The 19002-nt window shown below is 36.5% G+C and overlaps 1 protein-coding gene across 1 annotated transcript in view; it reads left to right on the top strand.

Annotated features, from left to right (window-relative positions):
- DNAH11 (dynein axonemal heavy chain 11) overlaps positions 1-19002 on the top strand; it is a 324062-nt gene that overhangs the window by 28521 nt on the left and 276539 nt on the right. The window contains 1 exon segment of the mRNA XM_082845873.1: positions 14907-15023. Coding sequence (XP_082701999.1) covers positions 14907-15023 — 117 coding nt within the window.

The following is a 19002-nucleotide window of genomic DNA, read 5'->3' as shown; positions in this document are numbered from 1 at the left end:
AATGGTAAGGAAGATATGGTCATTGTGTGTCCTGCTAATTTGTGGGAAAGTAAGAGAAACCTAGATCTGTGGTGATGATCTAGGGGAATGCATGAGCTCATCCCCAGAGCCTGGTAAGATGTCTGGCACCCAGCAGGAATTCAGTGAATATGGACAGGATAGGACTCTTGGTGGGGGGGGGGGCTTGATTTAGCTCTTCTGAGCAACTAAGCAGAGGAGCGTGAAACCCAGCGTGCACAGGACCGTCGGGTGCATTCGAGTTACAGGAGAGCCTTGATTTGCTCATGATTACAAATCCTGGCAGGTTTTCAGTGTGCCAGGGTTGGAGGACATGGCTAGGTTTAGCTGACATCGCTTCCCTGGTAGTGCTAAAGGTCCTGAATTTATCCCTGTGTCTGCCCAAACCCTGCACAGTCACAAACATAGAACAGAAAATTCACTTGCTCTTGACACACACACACGCACGCACACACGCGCACACACACACACACACATATATCTGCTTGCTATTTGTATTTAGTATAAAATGGGCAAGGCTTACCTGTGATCTCCAGATCTGGGTTAGAGACATCGATAACCTGCCCTCGAAGTTCCCCTTCATCCTTTTATCTGATTGCTGTATCCTGCTTTAGAATATAATTTAAAAGCTCCTTGACTTTGGTTATTCCTCGAAATCGAAATTTGAATTAACTAAAAGTTCACTTAGTTGGTGTGCTTATGTCAAAGATGACCTTTGCTTTTTTTGAATGTGTCTTGGTTATCAGTGTTGCCTCAGAATATTGCAATGATTATATATTTTTGCTTAATAAACTGTTCATTTGGGGGCTTTTTAGCTGAGTTTCATTGTGTTCTAGTTTTTATGATGAAATCAGCTGGTAATTTTTAGGAGATATTATGTTAGCAAACTACCTGCAAACTCATATATTCATACAGGTGTTTCCCCATGACACATGCCCACCCCTATGCCCTTCCTCTCCCACTGCACACACCCCTCTGCATTCCCCAGTCCCCATTGAATAGTGCTAATGTAACTGTCCAGTGTATCATAGTCAGCCTTCCTGCCCTCTGGTGTAGAAATGGTTTATATATGTTCTGGTAAATTAGAGAAACAGTGACTGGCAATTTGCTTTTGGAAATGCTGTTTATGTCTCTCTCTTCATTAATCTCAAGCCTATCAATCAGGCTTTGAGCCTTTATTGGTGTGACAGAAGTTCTGCCACTATGGTCTATTTACAGAAGATGGGGATTTCTCGGGTGTGTCCATAAAAATGTTCTTGGGTTTCTGAATTATTAATACTGAATATAAAATTCACTTTAGGTATTTGCTTTGACTTCTTCCTATGGGACTCTTTGAGATCCAGACCATTAGGGGGAGAGACTTGCTTTCTAATTTATTTAATTGAAACATGTAACATTGTGCATATTTAAGGTGTACAGCATGTTAATTTGATACATTTATATATTTTAATAGCCAGTGTAGTGATTATTAGCACCTCTATCGTGTTGCATAGTTATCCTTTCTTTTTTAGTGGTGGAAATCATTGAGTTGTAGTCTCTTAGCAAGTTTGATGTTAGTGAATATAGACAACAATTTGTATCATATTGAACTTGATAAGAGACTTGCTTTCTTAATTGTATTTAGCTGACTGGCAGGTGACTTGAGGCTCAGCAGCTTGGTTTTTACCGACATTCTGAGGTGTAGCTTGAGTAAATAAAATTCCCTAGATAACTAAGCAAGGATGGTGGATATTCTTGAGAGTAACCTCTTGGCTCCACTAGTGTCTGTTAATGAGTCCATTAATAATCACTGAACAAGTGTTGGGTGCCAGGCATCATGCCAAACCTTTACACACATTCCTGCTTAATTCTAGCTGTAACCCTGAGAGTGACCACCCAGGCAGATGAGGATATGTAAATTACCCGAGATTACACAGTTCCAGGGAGTGGAACAGAGATTCCAACCCAGAACTCTCAATCTATCAGGTTTTTTTGTTGTGCCATGTCAGTTCTTTAGTGTTTATCTCCCTCATTGCGTCTTCCTAGAAATGAAGGGAATAAATTCATCTGGGGCAACTGGAGGAACTCACCTGAGGACCTGTGCCCTGAGGTGGCGTGATCCAAGATGCTGTGGCTAGTTTCCTTTTGCCTGCTAGTTTTTAGTAGGAAGATTGATCCAGGTACCTAGCCCGCCATTACTCCAGGATCTAAAATTCACTTTAAAAGTAGTTATTAATCTGTACTAGCTTGTGTTCTAGTTCCTACAATTAGTTTTCTGTTCTGTTCTAGTCTCCTGAACTATTTATTAATTCTTTTGCTATTACAGTGTGTAGCATTTAAAAATTTTAACTACATAAATTTCTTATTAGTCATCTGCAGGATTTTCAGGTCTTGCCTGCTTACTTTTCAAGGAAAAATTGATTATTTAAAAACATTACTTACTTGTTCTTTTGGAAAGGTAACATGCAAAAATGCAAAAATTTAGTCCCGTTCTTCTCATTCCCTGCTTTTCCCCCTAGTCTTTCATTTTCCTTCCCCAAGGACATTTACCATTATGAGTTTCTTATATAATGTTCCAGTGATACATGGTGCATGTACTAGTGTATACATGGGTGTATGTATTTTGAATTCTGTTTTTGCACTCATAGCATCCTCTACAGATCATGTATACCTTTTGTCACTTAATATATTTTAGCAGTCATTCTGTATCACTGCAATAGCATTACCTATTTTTAAAAAAACAATTGTATATTATTCCGTGAATTTATGTATTATTTATTTTTTAAAGTTATTTAAAGTAGTAGATATCACTGTTTAAAAATTTACTTAGGGGCTTCCCTGGTGACGCAGTGGTTGAGAGTCCGCCTGCCGATGCAGGGGACACGGGTTCGTGCCCTGGTCCGGGAGGATCCCATGTGCCACGGAGCGGCTGGGCCCGTGAGCCATGGCTGCTGGGCCTGCGTGTCCGGAGCCTGTGCTCCGCAACGGGAGAGGCCACGACGGTGAGAGGCCCGCGTACCAAAAAAAAAGATAAAAATTAGGAGCTTCTTCTGGGAAGATGGAGTAGATGTACTTTTCCGTTTTCCTCTAAGTACAACTACAGTACCGGTCACTATGTGTAAAAGACACATAAGAAGACTCTGAAAGGTGAAAAGAAGAAGACAGATGGACCCAAAAGACAACATAGTGATGAGTTACCTGAATTTCCTTCTTGCCTGAAATAATGCAGACCTAGAGGTGAAGACACTGGCAACCTGGAAACACCAGTGATCACAGACATTAAAAACCTCAATTAAAGCCTGATCCCTCTCAAGAAAGGGACAGCCTGGCAAGACAGAAAACTTGAAGACTGCAGTCTCTCTAGTCCAGAAAAATATCACAGAAGAAACTGTTCCCTACCCCCATCCATGCCAGTAAAGACTGTATGGGGAGACTAGACTTACAGCCAATGTGTAAAATGCTACCCCACCCAGTCCACACCTCCACTGGGGTGGCATCAGTGATGGCCAAGTAGGGAGTCATGATTTTCATCCTAGCTAGCCAGTTATGAGCTCACTCTCTGTGACGTCAGTGGAGAACACATGAGAATCCTGAATTTCTTTCCTCACCCAGAAGTGTCCTTTACCCCACTAGGGTAGTGTCACAGGAGGCCTCTAGAAAGTCAGTGCTTTCACCATGACCAAATAGTAAACAGGTCACCAGTACTGTGACATCTGTTGAGACCACATGGGAAACTGGAACACCCAGCCATAACAGGAGCTCCCCACCCTTAGGTATTAATGGTTGCTGAGTGGAGAAACTGGACTTCTGTCTCCACTTGACAGTAAAGGGGCCAGAGCAGTATTGTAGAATGCTAGCAAAAACTGAAGGTTTAAATAAAATCCAGTCTCATATTATGAAACATAGTATGAAAACATCCAGGTTCAATAAAAATGTACTCATTATACCAAGAACCAGGAAGATCTCAACTGAACAAAAAGAGACAACTAATAGATGTCACCATTGAGAGAAGACATGTTAGAATTATCTGACAGGCTTTATAGAGCCATGCCAAAAATGCTTCAACAAGCAATTATCAACATAATGAAACAAATAAAAAATAACCTCAGTAAAGAAATAGAAATTCTCAGCAAAGAAATAGAAGATATAAAAAACAAATTGGAATTTTAGAGCTGAAAAAAATAAAAATACACTGCATAGTGATTGAGTTCAGTGTCAGGATGGAGTGACAGAGGAAAGAATCAGTGAACTGGAAGATGAAACAATAGAAAGCACTCAGTCTGAACAACAGAGAAGGTAGACTGAAAGTAAATGAGCAGAGCCTTAGGGACTTGTAAGACTGTAACAGATCTAGCACTAGTGTCCTCAAAGTTCCAGAAAGAGAGGAGAAAGACCATGAAGCTGAAAGTCTCAGAGAAGTAGCTGGAAACCTCCTAAATTTGGCAAGAGACATAAACCTACAGATTCAAGAGGATATCAGTAGCAGAAAGATAAACCCAGGGATAAACCCAGGGAAATCCATGCCAAGACACATCATAATTAAACTTCTGAAAACTGAAGATAAAAAAATCTCAGAAGTAGTGAGAGAGAAAGCACAACTTACCCAAGCGGAAAAAATGGTTTGAATGACAGTGGTTTTCTTATCAGAAATCACGAGGGCCAGAAGGAAATGGCAAAATATTTTTAAGTGCTGAAAGACAAGAATTGTTAACTCAGAATTCTGTACCCAGTTAAAAATACCCTTCAAGAATTAAGGGGGGGAAATCAAGAAATTCTTAGACCAAAAAAAAAAAAAACCTAATAATTTGTCACTAGTAGACTGATCCTTAAAGAATGGCTAAAGGAAGTTCTTAATACAGAAAGGAGGTGATAAAGAAGGGAACCTTGGAACAGCAGGAAGAATGTGGTATGCAGAAATAAGTGTAAATACAATAGAATTTCCTTCTCCTCTTGAGTTTTCTAAATAATGTTTCATGGTGGAAGTAAAAATTATAACATTCTCTGTGGTTCTAAATGTATGTACAGAAAGTATTTAAGATCATTATAAATGGAAGAGAGTAAAGGGATCAAAATAGAAGGAAGGTTTTTTTTCTGTATTTAAAATTGTGGTAAAATGTATTTTACATTAAATTTAGCATTTAAACCATTTGTGAGTACGATTCAGTGGCGTTAAGTATATTCACAATGTTGTGCAACCATCACTGCTATCCACTTCCAGAACATTTCATCATCCCAAACAAAAACTTTACACCCATTAAATGATAACTCTTCATTGCCCCCTCCCCTTGGTACCTGGTAATATCTGTTCTACTTTCTTTCTCTATGAATTTATTTATTTTAGATACCTCATATGAGTGGACTCAAAATAATTCTTTTGTGTGTGGCTTATTTCACTTAGCATAAGCCTTTAAGGTTCATCCATATTGTAGCATGTGTCACAATTTCCTTTAATTCCTTTTTAAGGCTAAATCATCCTTTTTAATTTAATTCCGTTTTAAGGCTAAATCTATTTTATATATATATATATATAATGTATTTTGTTTATTCATTTATTGATTGATGCTTGCTTGTGTCCACCTCTTTGGCTCTTGTGAATAATGGTGCTGTGAACATTGTTGAGCGAGTATCTGTGTCGTCCCTGCTTTCAATTCTTATGGATACGTACCTAAGATTAAAATTGCTGGATCTTATGGTAATTCTATTTTGAACTGTTTGAGGAGTTTCCAAGCTGTTTTCCATAGTGGTTGAACTATTTTGTCTTCCCACCAGGATTCCCATGCAGGATTCCAATGTTAGCACATCCGCATCAACACTTACTATTTTTCATTATTTTGGATAATAGCCATATTAGTGGCCATGAAGTAATACTTCATTGTGGTTTGATTTGCATTCCATAATGATTAGTGATGTTGGTCATCTTTTCATGTGTTTATTAGGCATCTTTATGCCTTTGGAGAAATGTCTATTCAAGTCTTTTGCTCATTTTTGAATTGGATTCCTTTGTTGTTGGGTTGTAGGAGTTCTTATATTCTGGACATTAACCCCTGATCAGATGTATGACTTGAAAATACTTTCTTCCACTCCATGGGTTGTTTTTCAGGCCCATGGTAGTGTCCTTTGATGCACAAAAGTTTTTAATTTTGATGAAGTCAAATTTATCTTTTGTTGCCTATGCTTTCAGTGTCATATCCAAGAAATGATTGCTAAATCCAATGTCATGAAGATTTTCTCCAGTATTTTCTCCTAAGAGTTTTATACTTTTAGCTCTTACATTTAGGTCTTTGATAAATATTGAGTTAATTTTTGTATATCTTGTAAGGATCCAATTTTGTTGCTCATAACTAACGTATAGAAGTGCAACTGATTTTTGCATCCTGCAACTTTGCTGAATTACCTCTGATAGTGGTTTTGTTTTGGTTTTTGTTTTGCTTTTGGTGCAGAATCTTTAGAGTTTTCTAAGTATAAAATCATGTCATGTATTAACAGAGATAATTTTACTTATTCCTTTTTAGTTTGGATGCCTTTTATTTCTTTTTCTCACCTAATTGCTCTAACTAGTGTTTCCCTAGCTAGTGTTGAATAGAAGTGGTGGAAGTGGAACATCCTTGCCTTGTTCCTGATCATAGGGGGAAATCTTTTAGTCTTTCATCATGGAGTATGATGTTACCTGTGGGTTCTTCATAGATGGCCTTTATCATGTTAAGGAAGTTTCCTTCCATTTTTAGTTTATTGAGTGTTTTTATCATTAAAGGGTGTTGAATTTTTTTACATCAGTTGAGATGATCATGTGGTCTTTTCATTCATTCTATTAATGTGGTCTACTGACATTGATTTTTATTTGCCATCCTTGCATTCTGGGAATAAATCCACCTGGTCATGGTGTGTGATCCTTTTAGTATGCTGCTGGAGTCTGTTTGCGACTTTTTGTTGAGAGTGTTGGTATTGCTATTTATAAGGAATACCAGTCTGTAGTTTTCTTGTAATGTCTTTATTTGGCTTTGGTGTCAGGGCAATATTTACCTGACAGGATGAGTTAGGAAGTGTTATATCTTCAATTTTTTTTGCAAGGGTTTGAGAAGGATTGGTATTAATTCTTCTTTAAATGTTTGGTGGTATTCATCAGTAAGCTGTCTGGTCCTAGGCTTTTTTGTTATTGTTGAAGTGTTTTTGATTACTGATTAAATCTCCTTACTAGTTATAGGCTTATTCAGTTTTTCTTTCCTTCACGATTCAGTCTTGGTAGGTTGTGTGTTTCTGTTTGTTCATTTCATCTGTGTTATAGAGTTTGGTGTACACTTGTTCATAGCATATTTTTATAATCTTTTTTATTTCTGAATTACCCAGCATTCATTTTAGTAATCTGAGTTTCTTTTTTCATTAGTCAATCTAGCTAAATGTCAATTTCATTTTCTTTTTCAAAGAGCAAACTTTTGGTTTTGTTGATTTTCTCTATTTTTCTGTTGTTTACTTCCTTTATCTCTATTCCAATCTTGATTTTTTTTCTTCCTTCTGCTAGCTTTGGGATTAGTTTGCTGTTTTTCAACTCCTATAAGGTGTAAAATTAGGTTATTCATTTGAGATCCTTTTTTAATGTATGTCTTTACAGTGATAAATTTTCAATCTTAACACTGCTTCTGATGTATTCCCTAAGTTTGAGTATGTTGGATTTTTTTCCCTATTTGTCTCAATGTATTCTTAATTTCCTAGATGATTTCTTCCTTGACTCATTGGTTGTGGGAGGTAAGATTTTATACTTTACTTGAACTGATGATAGATGGCAACATTAGACACTGATGTATATATAATGTAATAAAGTAATATCTAGAGCAATATAAAGAGACAGACTTAAAACACTATAGGTACATCAAATATAATGCTAAAAAATTTCAAATAGAGTTGCAGAAAAACAAGAAAAAACAGAACAAATGGACAGCAAATAAAATGGCAGACTTAAACCCTAACATGGTAATAATTACATTAAATGTAAATGGTATAAGTACACCAATACAAAAACAGAGATTAGCAGAGTGGATTAAAAAAGTGACCAAATTATATGTTTTCTTTCAGAAACTCACTTCAAATATAGTCATATATGCAGATTAAAAGTAAACAGAAAAAGACATATCATGCAAACATTAATCAAAGGATAGCAGTAAAGAAAGCAGTAATAGCTATATAAATATCAGGTAAAGTATACTTCATAGCAGGAAAAAAAAAAAAGAATACCATGAAGGGACATTATGTAATGATAAAATAAAAGGGTAAATCTACCAAGAAGATATAGCAATCCTAGATGTGTATGCATCAAACAACAGAGCAGCAAAATATGTGATTCAAAAACTGGTAGAACTGAGAAAGAAAATAGACAAATCTACAATTCTAGTTGGAGACTTCAATGCTTCCTTCTCAGTGTTTGAAAGAACAACCAGATGAAATATCAGCAAGGATCTAAAAGAACTCAATACCATCAGCCAAGAGGATCTAACTGACATTTATAAAACACTCCATGCCACAACAGCAGAATTCACATTATTTTCAAGTGCTTGTGAAACATGTACCATGATATGCCATATCCTGGACCATAAGACAAACCTCAACAAATTTAAAAGATATGACATCCTACATAGTACGTTCCTTGATGACAGTGGAATCAAACTAGAAATCAATAACGGAAACCTAGCAGGAAAATCTCTAAACACTTAAAGATCACATTTCTAAATATTCCATGAATCAAAGCAGTAGTCTCAAGAGAAATAAAGTATAGAGAACTGAATGAAAATGAAAATACAGTATATCAAAATTTGTGGCAACAGCTAAAGCAGTTCTGAGGGATATTTATAGCACTAAATGCATACATTAAAAAAGAAGAAAATCTCAAATCAATAATCTGTTTCCACCCTAAGAACCTAGAAAAAATAGGAGAACAAATAGATACAAATCAATCAGAAAGAAGGAAATAATCAGAAGAAAGAAAGAGCAGAAATCAATGAAATTGAAAAGAAAGAATAGAGAAAAGTCAGTGAAAGTAAGAGTTCTTTGAAAAGACAAAGCTCTAGCAAGACTACAAAGAAACAAAGACAAATTACCAATATCAGGAGTAAAAAATAGCTACAATTACATCATCAACAGATATCAAAAAGATGGGGAATACCAAAAAACAAAAGAATAACATCTACACACATAAGTTTGCTAACTTAGATGAAATGAACCAATTCCTAAAAAAATTAGAACTACCACAACTCACTCAATATGAAATAAATATTTTAAATTGACATATAATTGACATGTAACATTGTATTAGTTTTAGTGTGCAACAGGTCCCTGGTCCACAGCTTCTTAGGAGATGAGGCGCACAGCAGGAGGTGAGTGTCAGACGAGCGAGCAGTGCTTCGTCTGCCACTCCCCATCTCTCACATTAACACCTGAACCATCCCCCACCCCGGCCTGGTCTGTGGAAAGATGGTCTTCCACGAAACTGGTCCCTGGTGCCAAAAAGATTGGGGGCCACTGGTGTACAACATAATAATATGATACATGTATATGTTGTGAAATGATTGTCACAGTAAATTTACTTAACGTCTGTTGTCACACATAATTTTTTTCTTGTGAGGGTGAGATAATTTGAATAACACTATAACTATTAAAGAAATTGGATTTGTGATTAAAGAATCCCCTGAAGAAAATGTTCATGCTGAGGTTGTTCCTAGGAGAATTTTACCAAATATTTAAGAATTACAGGCACACCTCAATTTTTTTTTTTTTTTTAAACAAATCAAAGGTCCATGGCAACCCTGTGTTGAGCATCATTTTTCCAATAGCATTTGCTCACTTCGTGTCTCTCACATTTTGGTAGTTCTCACAATATTTCAAACTTTGTTATTACTGTATTTGTTATGGTCATCTGTGATAGATCTGTGATCTTTGGTGTTATTACTGTGACTCACTGAAGGCTCAGAAGATTGTTAATATTTTTTAGTAATAAAGTATTTTTCAATTAAGGTATATACATTTTTTAGACATAATGCTACTGCACACTTAATAGGCTACAGTATAGTGTAAACATAACTCTTATACACACTGGGAAACAAAAAAAATTCATGTGACTTGCTTTATTGTGGTAACCATTTCAGTGGTCTGGAACTAAACCTTCAATGTCACTAAGTTATACCTGTGACAACAGTTCTACACAGTCTCTTCCAGAAATACAAGTGAAGGTAACACTTTCCCATTTGTTTTACAAAGCTAGTAGGTTTTACTCTGCTGCCAAAACCAGCTAAGACAGTGCAAAGAAGTGAAAAGTGCAAGCTCTTATCCCTCATAAACATAGGTACAAAATCCTTAAATTATTAGCAAATAGAATTCCACAGTATACAAAAAGAATTCTACACCATGTCCATAGGGGGTTTGTTCTAGGGATGCAAGGCTGGTTCAATATTTGAAAATCAGTGTAATCCCAATATTAACAGGTGAAAGAAGAAAAATATCATAATTGTGTTAATCGATGCATTAAAATTTTTTACTGGAGTATAGTTGATTTACAATGTGTTTCAGGTGTACAGCAAAATGAATCAGTTATACATATTTATATCCATTCTTTTTCAGATTCTTTTCCCATATAGGTTATTATGGAATATTGAGTAAAGTTCCCTGTGCTATAGAGTGGGTTCCTATTAGTTATCTGTTTTACACATAGTAGCATGTATATGTCAATCCTAATCTTCTAATTTATCACTTCCCTCCATGTTTCACCTTTGGTAACCATAAGTTTGATTTCAAAATCTGTGAGTCTGTTTCTGATCTGTAAATAAGTTCATTTGTATCTTTTTTTTTTTTTGGGCCACACTGCATAGTATGCAAGATCTTTGTTCCCTGACCAGGGATCAAACCTGTGCCCCCTGCAGTGGAAGCACAGAGTCCTAACCACTGGACTGCCAGGGAATTCCCCATCTGTATCATTTTTTTTTTAAAATTAAATTTCATATATAAATGATACCATATGATATTTGTCTTTCTCTCTCTGACTTAGTGTGATGGTATCCACATCCATCCATGTTGCTGCAAATGGCGTTATTTCATTCTTTGTATGGCTGAGTAATATTCCATTGTATATATGTACCACATCTTCTTTATCCATTCCTCTGTCAATGGACGTTTAGGTTGCTTCCATGTCTTGGCCATTGTAAATAGTGCTGCAGTGAACATTGGGGTGCATGTGTCTTTTTGAATTGTGGTTTTCTCTGGATATATTCCCAGGAGTTGGGATTGCTGGTTTTGTAAGGAACCTCCCTACTGTTCTCCATAATGGTTGTACCAATTTACATTCCCACCAATAGTGTAGGAATGTTTTCCCTTTTCTCCACACCCTTTCCAGCATTTATTGTTTGTAGATTTTTTTAATGATGGCCATACTGACCTGTGTGAGGTGATACATCATTGCAGTTTTGATTTGCATTTCTCTAATAATTAGTGACATTGAACATCTTTTCATGTGCTTTTTTGGCCATCTGCATGTTTTCTTTGGAGAAATGCCTGTTTAGATCTTCTGCCCATTTTTTAATTGGGTTGTTTGGGGTTTTTTGGTACTGAGGTGTATGAGCTGTTTGTATATTTTGGAGATTAATCCCTTGTCGGTAGCTTGCAAATGTTTTCTCCTGTTCTGTGGGTTGTCTTTTTGTTTTGTTTATGGTTTCGTTTGCTGTGCAAAAGCTTTTAAGTTTAGTTAGGTCCCATTGGTTTATTTTTGTTTTTATTTTCATTACTCTAGGAGGTAGATCCAGAAAGATACTGCTGTGATTTATGTCACAGAGTGTTCTGCCTGTGTTTTACTCTAAGAGTTTTACGTTTCCAGCCTTACATTTAGGTCTTTAATCCATTTTGAGTTTAGTTTTGTATATGGTGTTAGGGAGTGTTCTAATTTCATTCTTTTACATGTAGCTGTCCAGTTTTTCTAGCACCACTTATTGAAGAGATTGTCTTTTCTCCATTGTATATTCTTGCCTCCTTTGTGATAGTTTAGTAGTTTAAAAACTTCGATGCATTAAATTTTTGACTAAATTCAACATCCATTCATGATAAAAACTCTTAGAAATAGGAATAGAGGGGACCTTCCTCAAATTGATAAAGAGTATCTACCAAAAGCCTAAAGGATATTTTACATAATGGAAAGGACCTGCCTAAATCCCAAACACATAGCATATTATTCGGCTGCCTACTCAGCATCTCCACTTAGATACTTAATAGATGTCACCAACATGCAAAACTGAATCCCTGCTTTACCTCTCCCCATACCTATTCTTCCTTGTCTTCTCCAACTTACTAAATAGTCCATATAATGTACTACTTATTACACAACCTTGGAGTCATCCATGATCTTGCTCTTTTCTTATGATAAACATCAGATAAACCCTGAAAATATACCCGGATCTCATCTTTGATCCAGGTTATTGCATTTGCTCCTAAACCTCTTCTTCAGCCCCTGTCTTGGCTCCATCAGGGTCTGTTCTTCACACAGCTGCTTGATTGCCTTTTAGGTGCTAAATCAGACCATGGCATTTCTCTAGCTGAAACTTCAAAATTTCCCACGTCACTAATAAGGGCAATTTTGGAGTTTTTACAATATACAAAAAATGGTTTTCAGTAATACCAGCGTATTGTTTATTCTTCAGCAAGTATTGAGAAACAGCTCTGTGCTGGGAACCTCATTAAATATTGGCACTGTCACTGTGAAAAGAGACATGGCTACTATACTCATAGTTTAAAATCCAGGGGGAGAATCCAGGTTGGCACTTATACAGTGTGCTTAGTGCTAGGGTATGAAATGTACAGAGTACTATGGGATCATTTGTGAAGGGCCCCTTTCCAGAGGAGGTGAAAGGGAAACTGAGACAATACTTGAAGGATAAATGGAACTGAAAAAAAAAAAAAAAAAAGAAACAGGTGATGAGTAGGTGAAAAGAAAGTGATGAGCAGAAAATGGTATTACACACAGAGAATGAGTATGATAAGGCAGGTGTGGCTAGATCCTGGTGTATGAAAGGGGGAGAGGTACTGGAATAGTTGGGAGCAGTAAGTAGGGCCCAGATCACAGAGGGCTTGTAGGTGAGGTTAAGACTTTTAGACTTTACCCTAAGAAATTAGGATTCTGAATTGAGATAATGGTGAACTTTGAGTATGAGAGTGACATAAGATTTCTATTTTAGAAAGCTCATTTAGATTGCAGTTAGAATGATGGGAGAGATGAGATTAAAGGCAAAGAGAGTAGTTAGAAAATGGTTAACAGAAATCCAGCTAAATGGTAATGGTGATCTGGAGGGTGATGCCTGGACTAATGAAGAATAGGTAGTTAGGAGAAAAGATTGACAGCAGTTGACCGAGAGAGGAAGAAGTGAAAGAGATTGCCAAAGTTTCTGTTAGGGTTTACAGAATGAGGAGTGGCTTTATAGAGAGGATGAAGGGTTCTGATTTGTATAAAATAAATTTCAATTATCTGTGGGACTTCCTAGGGGAGAAGTTCTATCAGCAGTTCTGAATTCAGGTTGAGTGACAAAAAAGAGGTTAGGAGAGATATCAATTATGGAAATGAACGTTTGTTTCCTCCCTGAGATCTTATTTGCTGATTGTTCAAATAACCTTTGAGGATCTTAAGTGGTATGTTCTTTGTTGCCATACTGAGAAGAAGAGTAAGTTAGGCTTGTTTACAACTTGTTGGGCATTTGTGTTTACTTTTAAAAGTCAGTGAGCCTTGAATGAAGAGACTGTTTGGCCCCACTTCATAAGTGGAGACTTCCTCTTGATGCTAAATATGACATTGTTGTATATGACACATAGTGCTCTAGAACTTTGCCGTTACACTGTTTTATAGTGTGTGTTCAATTCAGCATAAGGTGTATTCCTTCATACAAACATCCAGAATCATGCTTGGAGTGTGGACTTTGGAGCCAGGTTACCTGGCTTTAAATTCTGGCCCTGCCATTAAGTAGGGGTAAGATTGTGGGCATTAAACTTCTTTGAGTTTACTTTGTTGCCTACAAAGTGGAAAAATATTACCTACATCATGTGGTTAGAATTGAGTTAATAATGTAAAGCATTTAGAATAGAATTGAATAAATGTTAGCTGTCATTATTATTATTAATAAGAGGAGGCTCAGTTTATGGTGGTAACAGAGGACTTCTTTATGTTAAGTGTGTGGCGTGCACTCCTGGGGCGGTTTGACTGGGAAGCCCAAAGGGTTTCTGAATTTCTGGGACTTCACTGAAGACTGAATTGTAATGCTGTGCAGATGATGATTATTCTTTCACTTTTTCATTCTTTGTAATTATGGGAGTGGGTGTTTATGTATTAGGAGAAAACTCGGGGTTGTTAACTGCATATTAATAAGAAACTGGGAAAGCAGGAAGAGTATTATGTTTTGTCTGTATCACTAATGATGCTTTCTTACAGACAGACCTGTGGATTTTAGTTCTCACTTGAAGAAATAGTGTTTCCTGGCAGGGTTTCTGCTCCATGAAAAACAAAATAAAAAACTTCCTGTTTAAACTTATAGATGGACTAAAGTTATAATAAGATGGGTTATTTTTTTTTCCTTTTTCTTTTCTGAAAACCTTTGCTTTTTCATTTATAATCAAAATAGTATGGAGAAGGATAGAGTGATAGACCAAAGTACTAATGTTGGGGTCTGAGCCAGTGAAAAGGATTGTGGAAATGTGAGCTGGAAGTGCTAAATGTTCAGTGCGCCTATAAGGCTGCCACTTGAATAATTAGTCAGGTACAGCTCTTTCTTTGTCTTTCCTGGAATCCTGCTATGAAAAATAAATTCATTCACAGAGAGAGAGGTGTCACACTTTTGTGGTTGATATTTTCACTGTTGGATCCTTTCCTGTAAACTAATATTTTATTTTGAATTTTATAGGAATTTGAAAGTGATTATGTTGTGTTTAAGTCCAAAACTTTGGATTTTGACAGAAGGCTCGGGACAATTCTTTGTGAAGCTTTCTTTAACTGCAATGGTCTGGAAGCTGCATTTAAGGTTAGTTCTGAAGAAGTTATCAGGAAAAAATGTTTTACTAGTGAATAAGACTATTGGATGAAAAGAGGGAATACATTCCTTTCTCATCCAGGTAAACTCTTAACTAGTCACATTCTCTTCATATGAAGCTCACTGAATTATAAGCTTTGAATAATGTACTAATGAATGATGAAGTTTACTTTGGACAGAGTCAGTTTTAGGATATTTGACTATTGATCTTTGCTTGAATTCATTGTTTCAGCTTTCATTACCTTTAGAGCAAGTTTGGTATGGCCTGTGAACTATCAATTCAAAATTAAGCTACAGTGAAAAGTGAAAACTCTCTGTTAACTCAAGAATTTCTTTTCTTTGCCATTGTTTACATAGGTTGGGTTCATCTGCCCACTTTATTAATCTGACTGAAATAAATAGCAATTTATACACTGTTTTTCATCAGGCATAAGACACCGTTGATTATCAGACACGCCAGTGTTTATCAACAAAAGAATATGCTGCCAAAAAATTATGATGCTGTTGATTATATAACATAGTCTAGTTTCAGAGGTGTTAAAACATCAAAGAGTGTTTGTCATAGAATTGATGAAATACAGTATAGACGTATGAATAGTTGCAGAAAAGAAAAGCATCCTGAGAGTCCTCCCAAGTAGAAAGCTTGTAACGTGGGTAATCGGGGCACCTTGTGAAACTTGCTTGTCAAAGAAGAGAATTGCAAGTCAAGCGTAAACTTAGATGACATCCCCAAAGAGGAATGAGGCCTCAGTGTCAGCAGAAACACAGCTAGAGAATCACGGACACAATTCATTGAAGATGGCAGTGCAAAACAGTATAACAGGCACAGACTGTGTCGGAGATACTTGTTTGATTTTGATCTTAAAATTCAAATAAATGGGTCAGATGGCGGTTAAGTGGCTAGTGTCTTCTACCCCCATCAAGCGTTTTAACAGAGAAGTCACAAGGCTCAAATAGTTCTCTCTTAAGAGCCCTTGGATGAAACTGAGATGCTGCCAGCTGAAATATATAGCCTGTTGTTATAAAATAACACCACCTGTCATCCCATCTCTCAGAAATTACTATTGTATTTATTACTGCCCTTCCTCTTCTTTGACTAGATATGCATAAATATTTCTCTTTGCAAAAAATGACATATTCTGATCCTTGTAATCTTTTTGTAACCCTTTCAGGAAGCAGTGAATCATAAAAATTTTTCTTTTGTAACAATTCAACAGTATTATTTTTAGTGGCTATGTAGTAGTCTATCGTATTCTCTGTAACTGGACCTCTTTTCATGCTTTTAGAAATAACTTCAAGAAAGAATGTAGAATGAAATCTCAGTTACAGAGGTTACAGAGGCTCCTACCGTTTCTAATTCAAACCTCTCTCCTTCCCCTTTTCACAACCATTCATATGGATTCTATTTTAGTACATGGCCAGTTATTTTTTCTAAAGAATTTTATCTCTTTTTTGTCATGTATTTTGTTTCTTTAACTTTCCACATATTTGTACCTTGTCTGCTGCAAAATATAACGTGAGATGGTGCCCTTATAAGCTCTCCAGGGGTGGGACATCATCTTAGAGTTTTTGTTATATCTAGATCACCTTCTGCAACACCTTGTATAAAGCAGGCACTTAATAACTGTGACATTAGGAGGGCTGACTGGTTGTCAGAGTCCTGAAATGACAGAAAGATGAAGGTAACTGCAGCAAGAGTCGTGGCAGAAGAAAAAAATTACAGGGTTGTGTATTTAGGGGAGAAAATGATTTCTACCATAGGTACAGGATGATGGAACTCCAACCAGTTACTGTTGTGTCCCAGGGAATAAATACTTGCAGACTGTTCTCTGAAGACCACGATTCAGTACCTGCTCTTGGCAAAGACATGAGCTGGAAGGGCCCTGGAACCAAACAGTATAAAGCTGTGGCTCAGACCCTACAGGGTTGGCACTCAATAAAAATTAAAACAAAATGCTGGGGCTTCCCTGGTGGTGCAGTGGTTGAGAATCCACCTGCCGATGCAGGGGACACGGGTTTGTGCCCTGGTCCAGGAGGATCCCACATGCCGCGCAGCGGCTGGGCCCGTGAGCCATGGCCGCTGAGCCTGCGCTCTGCAACGGGAGAGGCCACAACAGTGAGAGGCCCGCGTACCACAAAAAACAAACAAACAAACAAAACACCGAAATGCTGATGGATGGCTTTCTAAAATTTACAGTTTCTTTACATGCAGGGAGACTGAAGTAAGACAAGTGTCTGGAAAAGTCTTTAGATGAAATAATAGAAAACTAGAAAATTGTGAAGTGTATATGGTTCAAGTGGCAGCAAATTAAAAAAATCTTTGAAAAAGACAAACCTAGGAAAAATATAAATATTACATAATGAAACTGAGAAGTAGAAGAAAATCAAGGTAAACCTTACAGATCTCCAGTGGGATATTTAGGAAGGAAGCATGTATTGGGAATCAATCTTGAATCTTTTGAGGTTGATATGAAGGACAATGTCTGTACTCTCCATAAAAAAACTCTTAGTTCCAATGTGACAAGGAAACCGGAAGTTCAAATGATGTTTATTCTCATCCTGGAGGGTAATTTTTATGTATCTGTGATGTTGAAAAATTAAGGTAATGTATACTGCATAAAAGGTTAAGACTCTGTTTACTACTACTTTCTGGCTTTACAACCTCCCCAAAGCATATTTTCTCTCTGTCTTTCCTATTTTACACTTGGACTTAAGTCCCACTAAGCGTATCAGGTGGTCAAAATGAGATGTGGCTGGGAAGCTTCTGGTATTGTTCCAGTTGCAGTTGATATGATAAGGGCTTGAAAGAGAATGTTGTGAAATAAATATGTTTCCCTACTATAGTTGGAGGACACTTCTTTGTGAAATCTATGAGGCAATGTTTACTTCAGAATGTTAACATCAAGTCCAAAGTTAACAAAACAGTGGTTGTAAGAAGAAAGTTAATACTTTGCATTTTGCTAGGTAGCAGCTAACTAAGTAGATTTTAAATATTTAGTAGTTTCTACAGTAATTTTTTTTGAAGTATAGTTGATTTGTTTCAGGTGGTCAGCAAAGTGATTCAGTTATATATATGTGTGTGTGTATATATATATACACACACACATATATACCTATTCTTTTTCAGAGTCTTTTCCCTTATAGATTATTACAAGATACGGAGTATAGTTCCCTGTGCTATACAGTAGGTCTTTGTTATCTATTTTATATATACTAATGTGTATATGTTAATCCCAAACTCCTAATTTATCCCTCCTCAATCCCTCGGCCCTTTGGTAACCATAAATTTGTTTTCTATGTCTGTGAGTCTCTTTTTGTTTTGCAAATAAGTTCATTGGTATCATTTTTTAGATTCCACATGTAAGTGATATCATATGATTCTTGTCTTTGTCTGGCTTACTTAGTATGATGATCACTAGGTCCATCCATGTTGCTGCAAATGGCGTTATTTCATTTTTCTATGGCTGAGTAATATTTCATCGTATATATATACCATATCTTCTTTATCCATTCATCTGCCAATGGACATTTGGGTTGCTTCCATGTCTTGGCTATTGTAAATAGTGCTACTATGAACATTGGGGTGCATGTGTCTTTTTGAGTTAAAGTTTTTTGTGGATATATATGCCAGGAATGGGATTGTTGGATCACATGGTAATTATTTTTAGTTTTTTAAGGAACCTCCATACTGCTCTCCATAGTGGCTGCACCAATTTACATTCCCACCAACAGTTCTACAGTAGGTATAATTGATATTACCAGAAGAAAAGCCAGTGTGTGTTTGTCTAAACTGGCCTCTTAAGATATGGGTAGATTTACATTTCAGTTGGTATAATTTTTTCCTTGTGTTGATTTTTTTAGTAAGTACAGTTTTTGGAAATGTTTACAAATTGTTTACAATGATGCTGTTTTTTAATAACAAATTTGGGGGAACACCCATTAGTTTTCTAAGAGGAAGAACAAAGCTCTT

Source organism: Leucopleurus acutus (genome assembly GCF_964270905.1).
Source record: "Leucopleurus acutus genome assembly, chromosome: 9".
In the NCBI taxonomy this organism is placed as follows: Eukaryota; Metazoa; Chordata; class Mammalia; order Artiodactyla; family Delphinidae; genus Leucopleurus; species Leucopleurus acutus.
Note: the sequence above shows the minus strand (reverse complement) of the source record. Positions and strands in the feature narration are given on the sequence as shown.